This window comes from Hemitrygon akajei, chromosome 1 (genome assembly GCF_048418815.1).
Source record: "Hemitrygon akajei chromosome 1, sHemAka1.3, whole genome shotgun sequence".
NCBI lineage: Eukaryota > Metazoa > Chordata > Chondrichthyes > Myliobatiformes > Dasyatidae > Hemitrygon > Hemitrygon akajei.
Genome location: NC_133124.1, coordinates 62,076,731 through 62,100,143, shown reverse-complemented (window position 1 = coordinate 62,100,143; position 23,413 = coordinate 62,076,731). Strand labels below are relative to the sequence as shown.

The 23,413-nt window shown below is 40.8% G+C and overlaps 1 protein-coding gene across 8 annotated transcripts in view; it reads right to left on the bottom strand.

Moving 5' to 3' along the window:
- LOC140726975 (RNA-binding Raly-like protein) overlaps positions 1 to 23,413 on the bottom strand; it is a 946,129-nt gene that overhangs the window by 50,222 nt on the left and 872,494 nt on the right. For all 8 annotated transcript variants that reach the window (XM_073044065.1, XM_073044075.1, XM_073044047.1 and 5 more), the window contains one exon: positions 21,945 to 22,108. In XM_073044065.1, the coding sequence (XP_072900166.1) occupies positions 21,945 to 22,108 (164 nt within the window). The remainder of the gene's footprint in view (positions 1 to 21,944; positions 22,109 to 23,413) is intronic.

Genomic DNA, 23,413 nt, shown 5'->3' with positions numbered 1-23,413 from the left:
AGACCACACCAACTTGAGCATTCAACCAGTGTGCAAAAGACAACAAACTGTAAATACAAAAAAAAGAAATAATAATAATACCGTAGATTCCGGACTACAGAGCGCACCTGATTAAAAGCCGCTGGCTCTAATTTTAGAAATAAAATCAATTTTTTAATTGTACAGGCCGCACCGGATTTTAGGCCGCACCGGATTTTCGGCCGCAGGTGTCCCACGTTGTAACATGAGATATTTACACAGAAAGATATTACACGTGAGGATTTTTTAACTTTTAATTAAATCCATATGGTAACAAAAACAAATACATATTGCAAATGCTTTTTTTCGAACCGTGCCCGTAACGCGGCTACTTTTAAATATACGTTGCGTATACTTCTTTACTGAACAACATTCCAATATCTCCTAACGACTGGTAAAAAATATATATACTGCAGCCTACCAGGAAAAGTTATTGATCGCCTTTAACTTAAAAGCAGCGTTCGCTCAGATCCAAAGCCGCTCGCGTAATGCGCTCCCTCCCTCCGTCCCGTTTTATCGTAAACGGCATTTTTCCCACAAGACGCGGCGAAACCGGGTGTGACGTCATAGCATCCCGCGATGTAGTACAGAAAACAAATATAGTTAAAACTCTTCTAACTTTAACTAGAAAATGAATTACTAAGCGAAAATATTATAAACTAAATAACTGCCATAAAGGCAGCACAATGCTTTTCTTCGAGTGTTTTCCATGTTGATGAGGGTGAGTACAAATGACTGATTTACAATAATTTAATTGTGAAAGTGCGCTTGATTTATCGTACAATTTCATTGGACGTCTGTGAACTACTCATCAATTTTATTGGTCTACTGTTACGAGGTAAAATGTTTACGAGGCGGCATGAAAAACAATCATGTATTAGCCGCTCCGTTTTAAAGGCCGCAAAGTTCAAAGCTGTTCAAAATGTGGGAAAAAAGTAGCGGCTTAAAATCCGGAATCTACGGTAAATAAAAAAGCAATAAACATTGAGAACATGAGATGAAGAGGTCTGGAAAGTGAGTCCATAGGTTGTGGGAACATTTCAGTAATGGGCAAGTGAAGTTGAGTGAAGTTATCCCCTTGGGTTCAAGAGCCCGATGGTTGAGGGCTAAAAGTGGTCCTGAACCTGGTGTTGTGAGTCCTGAGGATCCTGTACCTTCTTCCTGGTGCAGCAGCGATAAGAGAACATGACCTATGTGGTGGGGGTCACCAATGATGGATGCTGCTTTCCTGCGACAATGTTCTGCGTAGATGTGCTCAATGGTGGGAAGGGCTTTATCCATGATAGACTGAACCGTATCCATTACTTTTTGTGGGATTTTCCATTCAAGGGCTTAGGTGCAGCCTTTCCATCACACATCAATAGAAGTTTGTCAAAGTTTTAGATGTCATGCCGAATCTTCGCAAACTCCTAAGGAAGTACAGAAATTATAACACCAAGGAATTTAAAGTTGTTGACCCTTTCCATTTCTGATCATCCAATGAGGATTGTCTCATGGACCTCTGGTTTCCTCCTCTTGAAGCTCCTTGGTCTTGTTGACTTTGAGTAAGAGGTTGTTGTTGTGGCACCACTGAGCCAGACTTTCAATCTCCCTCCTATACGCTGATTTGTCACCACCTTTGATTCGGCCAATGACAGTGGTATTATCAGCCGGCCTGAAAATGGCTTTGGAACTGTGCTTAGCCACACAGTCATAAGTGTAAAGGGAGCTGAGGACTAAGCATACAATCTTCTGGTCCACCTGTGCTAATGGAGATTGTGGAAGAGATGTTGTAGTCAATTTGAACTGACTGGAGTCTGCAAGTGAGGAAATCAATCATCCAATTGCAGAAGGAGGTATTGAGGCAAACTCATGAAGTTTTGTTAATTAGTTTTGATGGGATGATAGCATTGAATGCTGAACTGTAGCCAATAAAGAACATTCTGATATATGCACGTTTGTTGTCCAGCTGATCCAGGGTTGAGTGAAGACCAGTGAGATCTGCTGTGGACTTGTTGTGCTGGTAAGCAAATTAAAGTGGATCAAAGTCACTTCTTAGGCAGGAGTTGATATGTTTCATCACCAGCTTCGCAGAACACTTTATCACTGTAGATATAAGTGCTACTGGACAAAGACGTTGAGGCAGATTACCACGTTCTTCTTAGACACAGGTATAAGTGAAGGCTGCTTGTTAATTAGAATTGCTGGTATGATTATGTTGAATGCTGAATTGGAATCAATAAACACCAGCCTGACGTAGATATTATTATTGTCCAGGTGACTCAGACCAAGTGGAAAGCCACTGAGATTGCATCAACTGTAGACCTATTGTGGCGACAGGCAAATTGCAGCAGGTTCATGTCCCTGATTCGGCATTAAAACTCTGCCCTTCCTATTATCCATTGCCCCCAGAAAAATTCCTGCCAGGCTGAAAACAAGCCCCTGAGGTACCCTTTGTGGAGATGAACTACTCAGCCCAAAGCGCCCACTTGCTACAATCACAGATGAACTCTCACTATTTATTTGCTCTACCTGCCCACTCAGTTTTGCAAATTATGGAAAAGGGTCTGAATGTCCTGGTGCTTCTCAGAGCTCTGCAAACTCTCACCATTTAGATCTAATACTTCTTTTTGTGTGTCTTGCCAAAGTTTACAGTTGTACATCTTCTCACATTATTCTTCATTTGGCAGATATGCCCATTCATTTACCCCAACAGAATCATCCTGTGGCCTCCTGATGTGCTCTTTCTTTACTTTCCAATCTTTGTGTCATCAGCCTTGCTAACTTCATACTTCACTGCATTACACTTCAATTTAAGAGATCACATTTTGATTTCAGACTGCTCTATTAATAGAGCATCATCCTCATTAAAATTTGTTGAAACGATTCTTAGGAAAATTCATGAATTTCAATTAAGTTTTACATTTAAGACCTACTGTGTTCTGATTATATGCTTGAGGCTAAAATATATTTACCATCTACTTTCTAAATTAAATCTTCTGTGAACATTTTTGGTCACCAACACAGTAATAGATGCACCTCATTACTATATATGAGGAGTTGTAACCTGATAATTTTCATTTCCTCCACACTGAATGTTTACTATTGTTTGATTACTAATAATGAAACATCAGTAGACATGTAGAGAAAGCTTTCTTTCCTTCTAGCCACACGATGCTCGAATGTGGTTGTGAAGCAGAGAGAGTAACATTAAAGAAAGAACCACTAATATGCTTATAGACTAGAATGGGCTTGAATTGTAACCAAAGGTTGGAAGGTTCATTTATTAACAAAGCATGTATCCATATACAACTCTGAAATTTGTCTTCTCCAGATAGCCACGAAACAAAGAAAGAACATGAAAGTTGTTCGGAGAGGGACATCAAACCCACCCCCCCTAAAAAAAAAGAATGGCATCCTGATCATCAACCCACCTCGAAAACCACCCTCCCTTGCACAAAGCAGAACAGGAACATCGACCCCCAAAAACAACCCCCACACAAAAGACGAACTGAACGCGAACGGGACATCAACCTTCAAACATCCTCCTCTCGCACAACAAAATGCTAAAAGGGAAAGGCGATACAAAACCACAGAATATAGGACCCACAAGTCTGAAAAGTTCCACAGTTCATAAATGCAACGGTCCAATCCATAAACATGGAACCATGATACCATCCTATGATGTCGCCGACAGTCACTGAAAGAGAGGGACACACAACGTGCGCAGACTGTGGGGTAGTGCACCTACCCCGCTTGCCACAGTGAGCCACACAGCGATAGGCTGTTCACAGCTTCCTTCTCCAGCAGCGCTCAGAAGGCAGGCAGCTGGTGCTGAACTCTCTCTCGCCTTCTGCATTCGCCTCGATGTCTCAATTTTCCTCGATGCTTTAAATAATGAAATAGAGTCGAACATCGGCTTGTGTCCTGTCTCGAAGTTTCTTTGCATTAAGGCCGTCTGAGTATGTGCTCGCTTTCTGGAATCTTCTCAGAGACAGCAAAGTGCTGGGTCACTCAAACAATCTCCAAACTGCAAATTGCAGGCTCTAACACATTTAAGATGAAATACAGACATAAAAGAAGTAAAAGATATATTTTTGTTTGCTGTCTGGAAGATGTCGACCGAGGGAGCATTGTACATGGGCGCCATCTTGACTGGATGAGTTACCTTTTGTCATACCTTTTGTAAAAGTGTTACCTTTTGCTAATAGGTCTGTACACAACTACTTGTGATGTTCTCTTTGCAGCTCCAGTCATTTCTGATCTCTGTGTCTGTGCATTGCCACATAGAAGCCAGATACCAGTGGAGGCCACTTGCACGTGCTACTGATATATTGCTCTGCTACAGGGTTTATTGCCGAGTCCAGAGGTGGAGCACAGAAGTAACTGTATCATAGTCCCATTTATTTAAGGAGGGCTGACTAAACATGATTGCGAAGTGCAAGTAAATAGTTGCTTTTTGTTTATTATCTTATCTATAGGTCTTGAAATAATCTCCAGTATTGTCAAAGATATGTAACATTTATACAAGGACTGACAGCAGCAAGCTGCCTAAAAGCAGGACTTGAGGATGTGCTGCCTGGGGTAGTTGCTTTGAGTCCTATTTCAAACAATAAAAGCCTGGAGCTCAATTGTCCGAGAGGGCCTAGAGAAAATATGTGGTCACAGGAAGGGAAGCTTGGGAGCAAATGTAAGCAGTGGGCTGGATCGAGTCTGATGTAATCCAATGGATTCTAACACCATAACAAATCTGGAACACCTGACATATCTGTTGATATCTTTGAAGATATAACAAGCAGAATAGACAAAGGAAAATTGGTTGATGTTGTGTGCTTGGATTTGCAGAAGGCCTTTGACAAGGTAACAAGCTAAGAGCCCATGGTATTACAGGAAAGATTCTCCAGTGGCTGATTGGCAGGAGGCAAATATTGGGAATAAAGGGAACTTTTTCTGGTTGGCTGCCAGTGATTAGTGGTGTTCTACAGAAATCTGTGTAGGGACCGATACATTTTACGTTATATGTCGATGATTTGGATGATGGAATTGATGGCTTTTTGCAAAGTTTGCAGTTGATATGAAGATCGGTGGGGGGACAGGTAGTTTTCAGGAAGTAGACAGGCTACAGAAGGACAGACAGATTAGGACAATGGGTGAAGAAATAGCAGATGGAATAGAGTTTTGGGAACTGTAGGGCCATCCACTTTGGTAGGAGAAATAAAAAGGTTGACTATTTTCTAAGTGGAGAGAAAATACAAAAAAACTGTGATGCAAAAGGACTTGTGAGTCCTTGTGCAGGCTTTTCTAAAGGTTAATTTGTAGGTTGAGTGTGGTGAGGAAGGCAAATGAAATGTTAGCATTCATTTCAAGAGGACTTGAATATAAAAGCAAGGATGTAATGTTGAGACTTTATAAAGCACTGGTGAGGCCTCACTTGGAGTATTGTGAGCAGTTTAGTGTCCCTTATCTTAGAGAAGATGCATTGAAACTAAAGAGGGTTTAAAGGAGGATCACAAAAATGATTCTCAGATTGAATGGCTTGTCATATGAAGAGTGTTTGATGGCTCTGGGCTTGTATTGCCTAGAATTCAGAAGAATGAGGAGTGACCTCATTGAAACCTATTGAATGGTGAAAGGCCTTGAGGCTGTTTCCTACGGTGGGAGAATCTAAGACCAAAAGACACAGCCTCAGAATAGAGGGCATTCTTTCAGAACAGAGATGAGGAGGAATTTCTTTAGCCAGAGAGTGTGGAATCAGTGGAGTTCTTTGCCACAGGCAGCTATGGAGCCAGGTATTTATGTATATTAAAGGCAGAGGTTGATAGATTCTTGATTAGTCAGGGCATGAAAGGATATAGGGAGAAGGCAGGAAATCGGGACTGAGAGGAATATTGGATCAGCCATGATGAAATGGTGAAACAGACTCGATGGGCCAAATGACCTAATTCTGCTTCTATATCTTATGGTCTTTTGGTTTTATAACAGGATCTAATGGATGATATTAGACCAATCCACCCCTGCTACCCATGTTTTTAATTTCCGTAATAAGATAGCACAATTCTGTCATTATTTTCTAATGTTTTGCTCTTACTTAATTCCAATGACAGAGGATAAAATATCATCCTGACTCCAGTGCTTTCTCCTGTCTAAACTTGCCCCCCACGAGGTGCACCTGCTCACTCTCACCTGTTCTAGAAATGGAGGTAACACTTGACAGATGTCTCACAGAGCAGAGGGGCATCCATATTTCTAGCTAATCTCAGGTGTTGGCTCCTGAAGCCTAGGCTTTGAAATACATCCAGAATGTCCTGATGGCCTTTGACTGCTCACTGCTATCAAAGGCCTTTGGAACCGTTTTTAAGAGTCTCTGATGGAAGACATTTAAAGACTTCTGAAAGATGTACGAGATAAATATGATTACATTTAATTACAGACACTTTAAATGAAACCTTATAATTTAAAACTTGAAGAGAGAGATAAATAGAAACAATTAAGTAAGCGGCAATGCTTGTCCATTAGACTTGGTAATGATTCCAGCAGAGGGATGGGAGGTGATTTGCATTGTCATTTATCCTTCAGCTCATGTCAACTTCTATATTAAGATGAAAGGTCTGATAAACTAGTAAGCACTTCATCCTCAATAACTCCTGGATGATTGCTTGATTCAAACATTTCCAGTGCAAAGATTTATATAGAAACATAGAAAACTTACAGCACAATACAGGCCCTTCGGCCCACAAAGTTGTGCTGAACATGTCCCTTACTCAGAAATTACTAGGCTTACCCATAGCCCTCTATTTTTCTAAGCTCCATGTACCTATCTAGAAGTCTCTTAAAAGACCCTATCATATCCCCCTCCACAACCGTTGCTGGCAGCCCATTCCACGCACTCTGAGTAAAAAACTTACCCCTGACATCTCCTCTGTACCTACTCCCCAGCACCTTAAACCTGTATCCTCTTGTCGCAACCATTTCAGCCCTGGGAAAAAGCCTCTGACTATCCACACGATCAATGCCTCTCATCATCTTATACGCCTCTATCAGGTCACCTATCATCTTCCTTTGCTCCAAGGAGAAAAGGCCAAGTTCACTCAACCTATTCTCATAAGGCATGCTCCCCAATCCAGGCAACATCCTTGTAAATCTCCTCTGCACCTTTTCTATGGCTTCCACCTCATTCCTGTAGTGAGGTGACCAGAACTTGAGCACAGTACTCCAAGCGGGGTCTGACCAGGGTCCTATATAGCTGCAACATTACTTCTCAGCTCCTAAATTCAGTTCCACGATTGATGAAGGCCAATATACCGTATGCCTTCTTAACCACAGAGTCAACCTGCACAGCTGCTTTGAGTGTCCTATGGAATCGGACCCCAAGATCCCTCTGATCCTCCACACTGCCAAGTGTCTTATCATTAATAATATATTCTGCCATCATATTTGACCTACCAAATACTCATAAATTCTAACATAACTGGGGTATGACTGACCTAGTTACTATCTACTAAATCTAGGTTGAACTCTGAGATACAGATTTATCTCCAAACACATATGCTGTTTTGTGGCGTATGTACTTTATACTCACTTCCACTAAAGCCAACACATGGAATTTCCGCGCTTGAGACCTCAGTTGCTGAAGGCACAGTTGCTAATGGCAACGCCAGTAAAAGTTGGGCAATCAGTAAACAGTGAAATCAGTAAATGTGGAGTGGTTAAATGATTAGGATTTGAGGAGTGTAGCAATGAAGGTTTGTCAGGACTGAAGAGATTGCAGTGATATTAAAGTGGGAGGTTGTGGAAAATTCTGAATAAAAGCTTTCTTAAACCAATACAGCCCTGCATAAACAATATAAGGCATCAAACTCTAATGGGCAAAGAGGCAATGCTTTTAATGACCTGATGGTGGATCTTTGGATGACCTCAAGTTTTCAGTGGGTGGAACAAGGGAAAGCAGCTTAGAATGCATGGAATATCCTTGGGTAACAAAGGAATGCATGAAGCTTTTAGCAACAGGATAAGTAAGTCGGGGTCTTGTTTGATGATGTTTTGTCAGTGGCAAGAGGCAGTTGTAGAGATGGTGTGAAAATTGCATGGCAACTCATCTCTGTAACAAATTTAACAATGAAAGGCTGGAAATGGTCTGGTTTAGTTTTAGAATGATTCTGCATTCTGAAAGATACAGCCTAAAATAACAGTTTTACTTTTAATTGAATTTCCAGATCAAAATCACTTCTAGACCCCCAGATTATTGGAAAAGACCTACTCTTCACCACTCTTTTTTAATCTATTAATATTCAAACTTCTATGTCTTTTACTCTAAATTCAAGGATCTATGGGATTTCTTCAATGTCAAAGTGAACACTATTTACAGAAATAATTTGTCTCCCTTTTCTTCTTGTTTTGATTCCCTCTTTAATCTTTCTTCCAAACTCAGCTATTTACAGGAAAGATGTAAACATGGTTGAAAGAATATAGAGAATATTGACAAGGATGTTGCTGGGTCTGGAGGACCTGAGTTATAAGGAAAGACTGAATAGGTGAGGGGTTTTGATTAGGTAAATGCAAGCAGGGATTTTCCACTGAGGTTGGGTATGACTACAATTAGAGTTCATTGGTTAAGGTGAAAGGTTTAAGGGGAACATGAGGGGAAACTTCTTCACTCTGAGGGCCATGAGAGTGTGGATCAAGCTGCTAGCACAAGTAGTGCATGCAAGCTAGATTTCAACATTTAAGAGTAGTTTGGATAGGTACATGGATGGTAGGGATATGGAGGGCAATGGTCCCAGTGCAGGTCAATGGGAGAAGGCAGTTTAAATGGTCTAGATGGACTAAATGGTTTAAATAGACTAGATGGGCCAAAGAGCCCATTTCTGTGCTGTACTTTTCTGACTCTGTGATTCTCAGCCATTCCAAGCTTTCTCCATGAGCAATTTCTCATCCAGTTTACCCATCAAACTTAAAAACCTACAAATTCTTTGAGCTCCCACTCCTCTGTATTAACTCCATGAATTGTAATAAAATTAACCTCTAATTTTTCTGATTGTTCCTTCTTGCTATAAGAGCATCACCAATGCCCTCTCTAAACGTGTGAAAAAGATGCATTCATCCTTTCTAATTAATGTCTAGTTTCTACCATTTCCTTCTTTTTTGAGTTACTACATTGTACCACCACTTAATGGCTTTGCATCCATAATTTATTCAGGGCTGTGAAAGAGACTAGTGTAAAGAATATTGGATTTCAAAGTTGTGACAACATCTGTCAGAGCTATTTCCTGAGGAGACTGAGGTCCTTTAACATCTGCTGGACGATGCTGAGGATGTTCTACGAGTCTGTGGTGACCAGTGCTATCATGTTTGCTGTTGTGTGCTGGGGCAGTAGGCTGAGGGTAGTAGACACCAACAGAATCAACAAACTCATTCGTAAGGCCATTGATGTTGTGGGGGTGGAACTGGACTCTCTGACGGTGGTGTCTGAAAAGAGGATGCTGTCCAAGTTGCATGCCATCTTGGACAATGACTCCCATCCACTCCATAATGTACTGGTTAGGCACAGGAGTACATTCAGCCAGAGACTCATTCCACCAAGATGTAACACTGAACGTTATAGGAAGTCATTCCTGCCTGTGGCCATCAAACTTTACAACTCCTCTCTCGGAGTGTCAGACAGCCTGAGCCAATAGGCTGGTCCTGGACTTATTTCCACTTGGCAAGATTAACTTATTATTATTTAATTATTTATGGTTTTCTATTGCTATATTTCTTCACTATTCTTGTTTGGCGGGGCTGTAACGAAACCCAGTTTCCCTCGGGATCAATAAAGTATGTCTGTCTGTCTGTCTGATTGCATTAACCTTGATGTCCATGCCTTTGGTATGGTTTTGTCTATCTACTTTCTGACATTTTAGCTGATTTCTTCAATTCCACCATAGTGCAATCTCTCTAACAGCTTTATTCTCATCTCCCTGCTCTCAAAATATGAATGTATTAACATTTCCATCTGCTTGATTACCTGCTGAAAAATTTTTCCAAACCAGCTTATTTGGTCAGTTGTTAATTTTCCCGTGAGTCTGTTAGTAACTCAACTATCCCTTCTGTCTTGAAAGTGTGCTTGCTGTAATTTTGGTTTAAGTTTAATTTCAAATGCTCTGTAAACTTCAGGTCAACATTCTCCTTGGATTTATCCCCTTACAAGCTTAGAATTTTCATGCTCCTTGGGCCCTTCAACCCAATTTCAAGATCTTTACAGCTTTCAGCAGATTGTTCGATCGTAAGTCATTGCCTGTTCACGTGCATAGAAACAAACTTCATTCTGTTACTGATCTACTCAGTTCATTGGTTATCTTTTTCTCCATTATTTCCTCTTTCAACCACAATATTCTTTTATCTTGAGCTGTAAAGCAAAAAACCTTTTTATAATCAAAATTTTTCATTAGCTGAGTAGACCTAGTTTTTCCAAATATTTTTTGTCCCTTAAACCCAATCTTTAAATTTTCTTTTGCAACTGATATCCAGTTTATTTCTTGAGTTGTGCAATAGATTAGGATGCTTATTTCAATATAAAAGTATGATAGTCACTTAAGTTGTCAAGTAATGATTATATAATAAGGAAATTAAAACTGGCCTTCATTTGAACTACTTATATAAATCTACACAATAAATGGAAATGTCAGTGGTGATGACTGGACTAGTAGGTTTGTATTATTTATGAGGAAAACATTAATAAATTCTGCATTCAACAATACCCAGCTTCTGTTTCCTTTGATCGTATTTGAAAGCATTCAGATCAGTCTTGAAGAAGACTGTTAATTAACTGCAAAAAGATAGGAAGAATTATTCTCCTACATCTAGGTCATTCTTACACAGTGAGATAAAATTTAAATAAAAACTGATGCACTCCAAGGACATTAGAAAAAGGAATATAAAGAGTAAAAGCAGTGGAAATATTCTGGGTTATATACTGCGCATAGTAATAGGATATTGTTGATGATTTTCAAAAGAAGATCTCACTGCTGCAGCACACAGTCATGCATAAATTTATACTTATCTGAAGTAGAAAACATTTGACATTAACAAAAGTGAAGGGAGACTGGAATGAAATAGAATAGGGTTGTTTTGATTGAGATAAACAGCACAACTGAGTCAGTCTGAAAATCAGGCTGAACGGTTATTTACAAATTGCCAGCAGGTAATCAATAAAAGAAACAGTACAAAGCCTGCAAGCTCAACAGCTCATAAAATGAGGCACTGCACTGACTCATGTCAATGATTTTGATAGTCTAGAGCACAACAGCAATAATGGCAAAAGTGGTATATAAATACAAGATACTTTTAAGATGCCCAAAGATGTTTCACAGAGTCTTAACACTGAAAGTTGACATTAGGCTACACATGAGGTATTAGGGGATTTGATGCTTTAAAGGGTTCTGTTCTTGGTGCTCATGATTTGACATGACAAGCATACAGAGAGAAATAATGAAACTCTTTATTGTGACTTCTGAACAGCTGGCCAGTGCAGCATGACAGTTAGCTGTTTATTCTAGAAGTGCAGACATCAAAGTTCAAAGTAAAATTATTTATCAAAGTACATATATGTCACTATATACAACCCAGATATTCATTTTTTGTGGGCATTCTCTGGAAATACAAGATACACAATAGCATCAGTGAAACTCTGTGCCCCACAGAATGGATGAACAACCAATAAGGAAAAGGCAACAAACTGTGCAAATACATAAAAATATTAATGAACAATTAATATGGAGAACTTGAGATGAAAAGTCCTTGAAAGTGAGTCCATAGATTGTGAGAACAGTTCCATGATGGGGCAAGTGAAGTTGAGTGAAGTTATCACCTCCAGTTCAATAGCTTGACATTTTAGAAATAATAACTGTTCTGAACCTGGTGGTGTGGGTCCTCAGGCTCCTGAACCTTCTTCCTGATGGTAGTAGTTAGAAGAGAACATGAACTGGGTGGTGGAGGTCCTTGATAATGGGTGCTGCTTTCCTGTGACAGGGCTCCATGTAGATGTGCTCAATGCTGGGGAGAGTTTTACTTGTGATAGACTGGGCTTTACCCACTACTTTTTGTAGACTTTTCCATTTAAGGGCATTGGTGTATCCATACCAGACTATGATGCAACTACTCAACCATACATCAACAGATGTTTGTCAAAGCTTTAGATATCATGTAGAATCTTTGCAAACTTCTAAGGAAGTCGAGGTGCTGCTATGCTTTCTTTATAGTGGCACTTACATACTGGACCCAGGACTGCTCCTCTGAAACAATAACAATGAGGAATTTAAAGTTGCTGACCCTCTCCACCTCTGATCCTCTGATGAAGACTGGTTCATGGGCCTCTGGTTTCCTCTTCCTGACATCAATAATCAGCTCCTTGGTCTTGCTGACATTGAGTACCAAAGACCTAGGTTCATTTCCCACCACCGTCTGTAAGGAGTTTCTATATTTTCCCTGTGACCACATGTGTTTCCTTCGAGTGCTCCCATTTGTTCTCACAGTCCAAAGATGTACTGGTCATTAGCTTAATTGATCCTTGTGCGTTGTCCTGTGATTAGGCAAGGATTAAATTGTGGGAATGCTGGGTGGTGCAGGTTGAAGTGTTGGAAGAGCCTATTCCATGCTGTATCTCAATAACTAAATAATCAGCTGTCGTGGAACGATGGAGCATACTTGATAGGCCTAATGGCCTGTTCAGGTAGAGATTAACAATCAATTAGTACAACAGTCCTGGAATTAGATTATGTAGACCAATCTAGGTGTGGCACTTGTGCGATCAATGGTGCTGCTTGGTGCCATCACCATCTCTGACCCCATGTACTATAGTGAATGGTATATTTGCTTTCTGATGGACTTGCTTTGCAACCGACTTTAGTCCTGGTATGTGCTACACCTCAGGTTTTTCATGGGCTTGGAACTCCGCACCTTCTATTGTTAGTTGACACAAGGGTTTGATCATGTGCTTACATTGATATCTACTGAAAAAAAATAGTGTGCTATTAAAGCAGTTTCAGTTAGCTCATGTGCCTATATTGGAAACAAACGCTCCCAAATTCTATTACAAGTATAGATAGGGAAATGAGTTCTGTGGTTGCTTTATTTCCATTTCTAAGTTCTCAGCATGATTATTAGTACTATGCTTTTCGATCCCCAATCTGTCTGGGAACCTGGTCATAAAGACTCACTGCTGAGATAATGCTCAGTAATGCTTAATTGTATGTTTGCTAATTGCTAATAAAGGATCAGAATAAAGAATTTGACTCTGTGGAGCAGTCATTGGAGCTCTGACCATGTCACGCAAGTATAACAACACTGTCTGGCGTCGCAGGCTGGCAGCAATTGTTTTGTTTTGACCTTGGATCGATTTTGCTGCTACCAAAATTGAGGAGAGTTTGATGGCTCTGGGCCTCTACTTGCTGGAGAAGAATAAAGGGTGATCTTATTGAAATGTGTCAAATATTGAAGGGCCTAGATAGAGTGGATGTGAAGCAGATGTTCCCTATAGTAGGTGAGTCTAGAACCAGAGGGCACAGCCTCAGATTAGAAAGATGTCCCTTTAGAACAGAGATGAGGATTGTGAATCAATGAAATCTATTGCCATGAGCAGTTGTGGAGGCCAAGTCATTGAATCTATTTAAAGTGGAGGTTAATAGTTTCTTGATTTGTCAGAGCATCAAAGGTTACAGGGAGAAGGTAGGAGAATGAGCTTGAGAGGGATAATAAATCAGCCACGATGGAATCGCGGAACACATTCAATGGGCTGAATGTCCTATTTTTTTCCTAAGTCTTATGGTCTTATAACCATGCCTTACAACAGCAGAAGAACATCATTGAACTCACAATAAATTGAACCAAGTGGATGAGCTACAGCAGTAGAAGACCATAAATGTACACTCAGTGGCCACTCTATTAGGTACAGGAGGCGCCTAATAAAACAGCAACTGAGATTAAGTCACAAAATAAATAAATATACAGTGCAAAAGAGAAATAACAAGATTCTCCTCATTGACCATTATTAAAGTTGATGGTAGAATTAAAGATGGTGTTCCTAAAATGTTGAGTGTGGGTCTTTAGGCTCTTGTCCCTCATCCATAATGATAATGATGAGAGGAAGAAATTGTCCAGAAAGTGAGGGTCCTTCATGATGGATTCTGCCTTCTTGAGGCATAGCCTCTTGAAGATGTCCTCACTGGCAGGCAGGTTTATACCCTTGATGAAGCTGGCTGGGCCTACAAAGCTCAGCTGCACCTCTTGATTCAGCAATTTGAACCTCTATATCAGACAATTAATGCAACCAGTTAGAATGCACTCCACAGCACATCTGTAGGATTTTGCAAGAATTTTTGGTGACCGACCAAATCTTTTCAAACTCCTAATGAAATAAATCCACTCGTGTGCATTCTTCATCTTTATGATAGGTTCTCTGAGATGTTGTCATCCAGGCACTTGAAGCTGTTCACCACCCTTCCCACCGTTAAAATACTTTTGAACACCTTTACCCTGGGGAAAAGTCTGCTTTCATCTACTATACCATAAATTTTAAACCTCTAGGAGGTCACACCTCATTCTCTTATGACCTAAGGGAAAAGACCTTTCCTGGCCAATCTTTCCCTACAATTCTGGCTCTCTAGTACCAACAACATCCTCACAAGTTTATTCTGCACTCTTTCCAGTTTTTCTATAAAAAAAGGTGATCAAAATTGTACACAGTTCTCTGAATGTGGCATCATCAGTGACTTATACAACTGCCACATAATATCCCAATTCTGATACTTAATGCCATGACTGATAAAATCAGTGGGCTAAACACTCTTTTCACTACCCTGTCTACCTGTGATTCTGCTTTCAATGCACTATGTTCTTGTACACTTAGATCCCTCTATTCCATTGCAATCCCCAGTGCCCTGCTATTCGTTGCACAATTCCTGTGCCATATCTAACCTCATCATTATAATTCTGCATCATGGCTGGTACCACACAGAAATTGTAAAGGTGACGCGTTTAGATAGTGACTTTAACTACATCCTCAGGCTTTTCCCCTCTGTTGTATTATTGGGATCGTGTGGCTTCAGGTTTGTACAGTTAGATTATTATGATATAGTGTCCATCTTCCAAAATTGCCTTCTCATTATGTTGATTTTGCCAGCTACAACAAATGAACTGCTTATTGTACAATTGAATTGTTTTGTTTTAAAATTACAGCACAGAATCCCACTATCAAATCCAAAGGTACCTTTTAAAGCTCTCTTTTTTTCCAGCTCTAATTTGGTCATTATTAGATGACCAAGAGAGAGGATTTGTAGAATGTCTGAGGGATGGCTTTATAGAACAGCTTGTTGTTGAGCCCACTAGGGGATTGGCTGTGCTGGATTGTATGTTGTGCAATGATCTGGAGCTGATAAGTGAACTTAGGGTTAAGGAATCCCTAGGGAACAGTGATCACAATATGAACGAGTTCACGTTGAAATTTCAGGAGAAATTAAATTCCAATGTGTTGGTATTTCAGTGGAATAAAGGAAATTACAATGGCATGAGAGGGGAACTGGCCAAGGTTGACTGGAAAGGGACACTAGCAGGAAGGACAGCAGAGCAGCAATGGCTGGAGTTTCTGCAAAAAATGAGAGAAACAAGACAGATATATTCCAAATCAGCAGAAATTTTTGAACGTAAGAAGGACACTACAGTGGCTGACAAGTGAAGTCAGAGCCAAAGTAAAGGCAAAATTGAGGGCATACAAGGAAGCCAAAGCTAGTGGGAAGATAGAGGATTGGGAAGCTTTTAAAAACTTGCAGAAGGAAATTAAGAAGGTCATTATGAAGGAAAAGATGAATTATCAAGGGAAGCTGGCAGCTAATATCAAAGAAGATACTAAAAGCTTTTAAAGTATATAAATTAGTAAAAGAGAGCTGAGGGTAGATATAGGATCAATAGAAAATGACGCTGGAGATATTGCACAGGTAGTCCCCGAGTTACGAACGTCCGACTTACGGACAACTCGTACTTATGAACCGAGGAAGGAGAACGCTGTCCACCATTTTAAGTTGTTGCTGTTGACACTGTGTTGCGTGTTTAACTTTGTATTTGGCTTAAATGTTTCTCAGTAAGATTCACCCTGACACTGCCCCCCCCCCCCCCATTCTGGTCGGCTGGTGGTGCAATGAGATCAGCGCCAGGCTGGAGAACATTGGTTCCCGAGTTCGATTTAGTGACAGACCGCTCCTGTGCTGGGTTGATGTCGATCCAGTGACTCCCGTACCATCCGTGCTAGGTTGATGTCGAGCTCACAACATGACCTCGTAAAAAAATAACACTGCCACCTCCAGTTTAAATTCCCACACGGAATATTGTGGAGGATCAAATACCCAAACCCAGCCCAGCCCCCAATTGTCCCATATAACTTGTCTCAGTGCGGTGCACTTTAGGACCCGGGGAATTCAGTGCGGTGGTCCTTAGGACCCGGTGGGGCTCGGGACCCACTGCCCGCGGTGTTTCTGTTCCATTGACGGGAAGTGATCGCGATTGAAAATAAAGTGGAAATAATAAAGCGCTTGGAAAGAGGTGAAACACCATCGGTCATTGGAAAAGCGTTAGGCTATAGTCGGTCAACGATCGGAACAATTTTAAAGGATAACGGATAAAGTGAGAATAATGGAGCATGTGAAAGGCCCTGCTCCGATAAAAGCTACAATTATTACTAAGCAATGCAGTGGTTTAATTATTGGAATACATATGTTTTTTATGTTTTATATACATAGAAAGGTAAAATGTATGCTATATACTAAGACAAATGTTTGACTAAGTGACGCTAAATAATACTGGATATACTTGTTCCGACTTACGTACAAATCCGACTTAAAGACGGACTCAGGAACAGAACTCGTACGTAACCTGGGGACTGCCTGTAATGAGAAGTGCAGAGATGGCAGAGGAACTGAATGCGTATTTTGCATCAGTCTTCACAGAGGAAGACATCTGCAGATATCAGACATTGAAGAGTGTCAGGGAAGAGAAGTATGTGCAGTGAAAATTACGACTGAGAAGGTGCTCAGGAAGCTTAATGGTCTGAGGATGGATAAGTCTCCTGGACCTGATGAAATGCAGCCTTGGGTTCTGAATAAGGTAGCTGGAGAGATTGCAGAGGCATTAAAAATGATATTTCAAGAATCAATAGATTCTGGCATTATACCGGATGACTGGAAAATTGCAAATGTTACTCTGCTATTTAAGAAGGGTAGGAGGCATCAGAAAGGAAACTATAGACCTGTTAGCCTGACGTCAGTGGTTGGGAAGTAGTTGGAATCAATTGTTAGGGATAAGATTATGGAGTACCTGGAGGCGCATGACAAGATAGGCCAAAGCCAGAATGGTTTTCTGAAAGGAAAATCTTGCCTGACTAACCTACTGCAATTCTTTGAGGAAATTACAAGCAGGGTAGAGAAAGGAGATGCAGTAGATGTGGTGTATTTGGATTTTCGGAAGGCCTTTGACAAGGTGCCGCACATGAAGCTGCTTAGCAAGATAAGAACCCTTGGAATTAGATGGGATTTACTAGCATGGGTGGAGCATTGGCTGATCGGCATAAAACAGAGAGTGGGAATAAAGGGATCCTATTCTGGCTGGCTGCCAGTTACCAGTGGAGTCCCACAGGGGTCAATGTTGGGACCCCACTTTTTATGATGTATGTCAATGATTTGGACTATGGGATTAATGGATTTGTGGCTAAATTTGCTGATGATACTGATGCACCATCAATAACTCTCGGAGACGGGAGGTGAACGATAGGCTTTTATTAGCAGCAAAAGGGACATCTCGGAGACTGAGGGAGGAGCAGTGCCTCCAATCGCCTTTATACAGGGGTCTGTGGGAGGAGCCACAGGAGCAGTCAGCAGAGGGGCATGTCCAGACAGGTATACATAGTTTACCACAGATACAAAGATTGGTGGACTAGTGGGTAGTGTTGAGGAAACAGAGAATTAGATAGTTTAGGGCATATATGTCAAACTCAAGGCCTGCGGGCCAAATCGGGCCCGCGGTGGAATTATCTTTGGCCCGCGAGATAATATCTAATTACTATTAAAGCTGGCCCCAGTAATCGAAGCGCCTATGGTGTATGATATGGCTAATGCTGAGTTTATTCAGGTACCAGGTTTTCAGGGTTTTTAGTGTTTATTCGGCAGTCTTCTTCATAAGAAACGGAATTTGTAAAGTGAAACACTTTGTAGTTATAGCAGAGACTGAGACACATGAGAGCAGCCTGAAAAAACGGAGGCAACGAAAGCTGCGTTCGCACGCGTCCGACTGATCCGGCCCGCATGAAGCTGCATTTTGCTCAATCCGGTCCGTGACCTAAAATGAGTTTGACACCCCTGGTTTAGGGGAATGGGCAAAGAAGTGGCAAATGAAATACAATGTTGGAAAATGTATGTTCATGCACTTGTTGGAAGAAATAAATGGGCAGACTATAACTTAGATGGGGAGAGACTTCAAAATTGGGAGATGCAAAGGGACTTGGGAGTTCTTGCGCAAGATACACTAAAGTTTAACCTCCAGGTTGAGTTGGCGGTGAAGAAGGTGAATGCAATGTTAGCGTTCATTTCTAGAGATATAGAATATAAGAGCAGGGATGTGATGTTGAGGCTTTATTAGGCACTCGTGAGACCACACTTGGAGTATTGTTTGCAGTTTTGGGCTCCTTATTTTAGAAAGGATATACTGACATTGGAGAGGGTTCAGAGAAGATATGAGTCCAGGAATGAAAGGGTTACTGCATGAGGAACCTCTGGCAGCTCTTGGACTGTATTCCCTGGAGTTCAGGAGAATGGGGGTGGGGCGGGGGATCTCATAGAAACATTCCAAATGTTAAAAGGCTTGAACAGATTAGATATGACAAAGTTATTTCCCATGGTAGGGGAGTCAAGGACAAGAGGGCATTTCTTCAGGATTGAAAGATGTCCATTTAGAAGAGATGTGGAGAAATTACTTTAGTCAGAGGGTGGTAAATTTGTGGAATTCATTGATATGAGTGGCTGTGAAGGCCACTGGCCACTTGATGCCCTGGCTAATCAAGAACCTATCTATCTCTGCCTTAAATGCACCCAAAGGATATGGGAAGAAGGCAGGGGAGTGGGGATTACCTGAAGAACTGGATCAGCCCATGATTGAATGGTGGAGCAGACTCAATGGGTTGAGTGGCCTACTTATGCTCCTATATCTTATGGTCTTATTATTACCCCAATTCCTTTTACTCTTAGATCCTTAACTTTCCTTAAATTTTATTTTTCATGATCTGCAAAATCCTGAAACATGAACTACAGGAAATACCAACATTTATCAATTATCATTTGATCCTTTTGAACTGAATGGATTGTAAGGACATTCTAGAGGGATTGTAAGATAGAATCATGTTGATATCTCTCATGAACCCAAGAGAATCTGCGTATGGTGGAAATTTTGAGTAACAAACACCTCATTCTCTTAACCAGAATCTCAATAACTCTCAGCAGGATTTACAAAACATCTCAGCCTTGACCTTCATCCTAACAGGAACGTGCCAGTCCTGAACTCTTGACATTATTTGTTTAAAAACCTTCCATTAAGCTGATACCCTTTTCCCGGCAAACAATCTCACTTTGATCAACCTCCGCAAGGTCACAACTAATAGCTCCAAAATTTTCTTTGTCCCATTTAAGGACCTTAAGCAGAGAACTGGTTGTATCCTTCTCTATAACTATTTAAAATCTAATAGAATAATGGTCACTGGACCAAAAGTGTTCATCGATGGACACTTCTGCCACTTATTTCCCAGGTGGAAGTCTTTCAGGATCTAATTCTGATTCTGGTAGGTCCATCTACAGTATATATTGATGAAGGAAGCTTTCTTGGACACCTTTCACAGTATTTTACAAAATGGTTGGTCCAGTTAACATAAGGGAATTTAAAATGAAATGCAAATTGTTTCCCTTTCCATAGATGCTCCCTGACCTGCTGATTCTTTTCAGCATTTTATTTTCTTATACTCTGGATTGCCTGCTCAGTTACCTGTCCACCAACTCAACCAATGGTATTAATTACTTCATTAGTAATGAAACAAACACAAGAAAATCTGCAGATGCTGGAAATTCAAGCAACCCAGACAAAATGCTGGAGGAACTCAGCAGGTCAGGCAGCATCTGTGGAAAAAGAGTAAACAGTTGACATTTTGGGCTGAGACCCTTCATCAGGACTGGAAAAAAAAAGATGAGAAGTCTGAGTAAGAAGGGGGACGGGAGGAATAAATACAAGGTGGTCGTTGGTAGGTGCAACCGGGAGAGCGGGAGGGGTAAGAGCTGTCAAGTAGATTGGTGAAAGAGATAAAGGATTGGAGAAGAGGGAATCTGATAGGAGAGGGTAGAAGACCTTGGAAGAAAGGGAAGGAGGAGGAGCACCAGAGGGAGCTGATGAGCAGGCAAGGAGATAAGGTGAGAGAGGGAAATGGCAATGGGAGAACAGTGAAGAGGGCAGCAAATACCAGAAATTTGAGAAATCGAAGTTCATGCTGTCAGGCTGGAGGCTACCCAGACAGAATATAAGGTGTTGTTTCTCCAACCTGAGTTTGGCCTCACTGTGGTAGTAGAGGTTTGACAATGGGAATGGGAAGTAGAACTGAAATGGGTGGCCACCGGGAGATCCCCCAATAACATCTTCAGTCAGCATGGTGACCCAGTTTATAATGTTAATTGGCTATTTTAAATCAGAATCAGGATTATTATCACTGACACAGGTCATGAAATTTGTAGTATTGTAGCAGCAGAACAGTGTAGTACATACAATTACCACAAATTGCAATGAAGATAAATAAGTAGAGCACCAGTTGAGCTGAATAGTGAGGTAGCGTTCATGAGTTCTGATGTCAGAGAGGAAGAACCTGTTACTAAGATGTTGTTTCTGTGTACCTCCTCTCTGATGGTAGTAATGAGAAGAGAGCATGCCATAAGGGGCCTTCATGATGGTTGCTTCTTTCTTGAGGCATCACCTTTTTAAAATGTTCTCAATGATGTCTATAATGGAGCTGGCTGAGTTTTGAACCCTCCTTAACTTTGTCCGATCCTGTGCATTGGTTTCTCCGTACCAGATGTTGATGCAACCAGTCAGAATATTGACTGTAGAAATTTGCCAGCCTTGGGTGACACATCAAATCTCCTCAAACTCCTGTGAAATGTAGTTGTTGGTGTGCTTCCTTCATAATTGTATCAATATGTTGGACCCAGGGTAGATCTTCAGAGATGTTGATACTCAGGAACTTGAAACTGCTCACCCTTTCTACTGCTGACTCTCGATGAGAATTTTTGTGTGTGCTCCCAAAGTCCACAATCAATTCCATGGTCTTACTGACATTAAGTGCAAGGTTCTTGCACCATTCAATCAGTTGATCTATCTCACTCCTGTATGCCTCTTCATCACCATCTGAGACTGTCAACCATCTGTGTCATCAGTGAAATCCTAGATGGCATTTAAGCTGTGCCTAGCCGCAGGCTCATGGGTGTAGAGAGTAGAGCTATTGGCTAAGCGCACATCCTTAAATATCCATTAAGATATGGTAAAAAGAATCAAATGGGAGCTAATGGGCATTGCATGAGTGAGAATAAATTGCAGGGTTAGAGAGAAAAATGAGTGCAACAGATAGGATTACTCAAATGGGAGTTGCATGTACTCCATGAGCCAAATTACCTCCTTTTGTTCTGAGAACAAAAGCTCTATCACATACCATTTTAACATCCACTCACAAATAATATGCTAACTATAAACTTTGCGCCTTAAAGTTGTCACATAAATTATTTCACGAACCAAGAGGGAGAGGTGAAATTTGTTACTAATATGAATGAATACTTATGCATGCTGTAATTAAAGACTTGACAAAAAATTTAAATTAGCTGAGGACTTTATCTATGTCAGTGCCTTACACTTTGGTCCTGTAGAAGCTGTCCCTGTGATTGTAGATCGTGGACCTCCTTTCATGGGGAAACCACCTTTGCCTCTGCGTGTGACGGGTATTGTGATACGCGGACGCTTGATTGGTATGACAGCACGAGGAGGTGGAGGGACACGGCCATGGTAGTCAAACATCCTGAAATGTAATCAAACATTCACATTTAGAATGCAAAATGCAAATACTGGTCTCCTTCAATATTAATGTGACAAGGTTAGCATCTTTATCAGAGCCTTGGGACACTAAAATTACTGTACTAAATGGCCACAGCCATATTATGCCTCATTGATAGTATGCGAGGAGTGATTGATAAGTTTGTGGCCTAAGGCAGAAGGAGTCAATTTTAGAAATCCTAGCACATTTATTTTTCCTACATTTACACACTTAGTCCAGCGGTCGAGGAGCATACGGATCCCTTCTTTGTAAAAGTCGGGATCTTGGACCTCCAGAAGTGGTCCACTGCAGGGGTGATTGATAAGTTTGTGGCCTCAGGTAGAAGGAGATGAATTATTAACTTCAAACTTTCTGCATTTTCACTCACAGAGTTGAACTGCACGTGTATGTAACATGAGCTGTATAACTCATCTCCTTTTACATTAGGCCATGAACTTATCAATCACCCCTGCTGTGAACCACTTCTACAAAGAAGGGATCTGTATGCTCCATGACCGCTGGACTAAGTGTGTACATGTAGGAAGGAAATATGTTGAAAAATAAATATGCTAGGTTTTCTAAAATTGACTCCTACCTTAGGCCACAAACTTATCAATCACCCCTCATATTTCTGCATAGGCAGGTAAACATATCATATGCTGTTGCCTCTAAACTAGGAGGATCCAGAGCAATATCTATTGGTCTCTGCGGTCAGTCTTACACAACTATTGATAGCCTCTTCACCTGGTAATCTTAAAGCCTCATATCAATACCAAATTCTGGTCCAGGCTCCCTACAGAAAACCTAGCCACATATTTTCCTTCCCTGACAGTTGCTGTTAAATTAACCTCTTGCTAAGGTGGGTGAAGAGTCCTTGAAAGTGAGTCCATAGGCTGAACTGTTTCCACAATCTATGACTCACTTTCAATGACTCTTCATCTCATGTTCTTTATATTTATTGCTTGCTTATTTATCTATCTTATTTATTTATGTATTGTAGTATTTGCACAGTTTGTTGTCTTGTATATTGGTTGCTAGTCTGCCCTTTTGGGTGTGGTCTTTCATTGATTCTATTATGTTTCTTGGATTTACTGAGTATGCCCGCAAGAAAACAAATTTCAGGGTTGTATTTGATGACATATCTGTACTTTGATAGTAAATTTGCTTTGTACTTTCACAACTTTGCAACAGGACTTCAAACATCTTTGATGATCAGTTTTGCATGGAGTAATATTCTAATCTCTGTTCCATATATGTTTAAAGAACAGCTTTTATAGGTCTCTTTCCAGT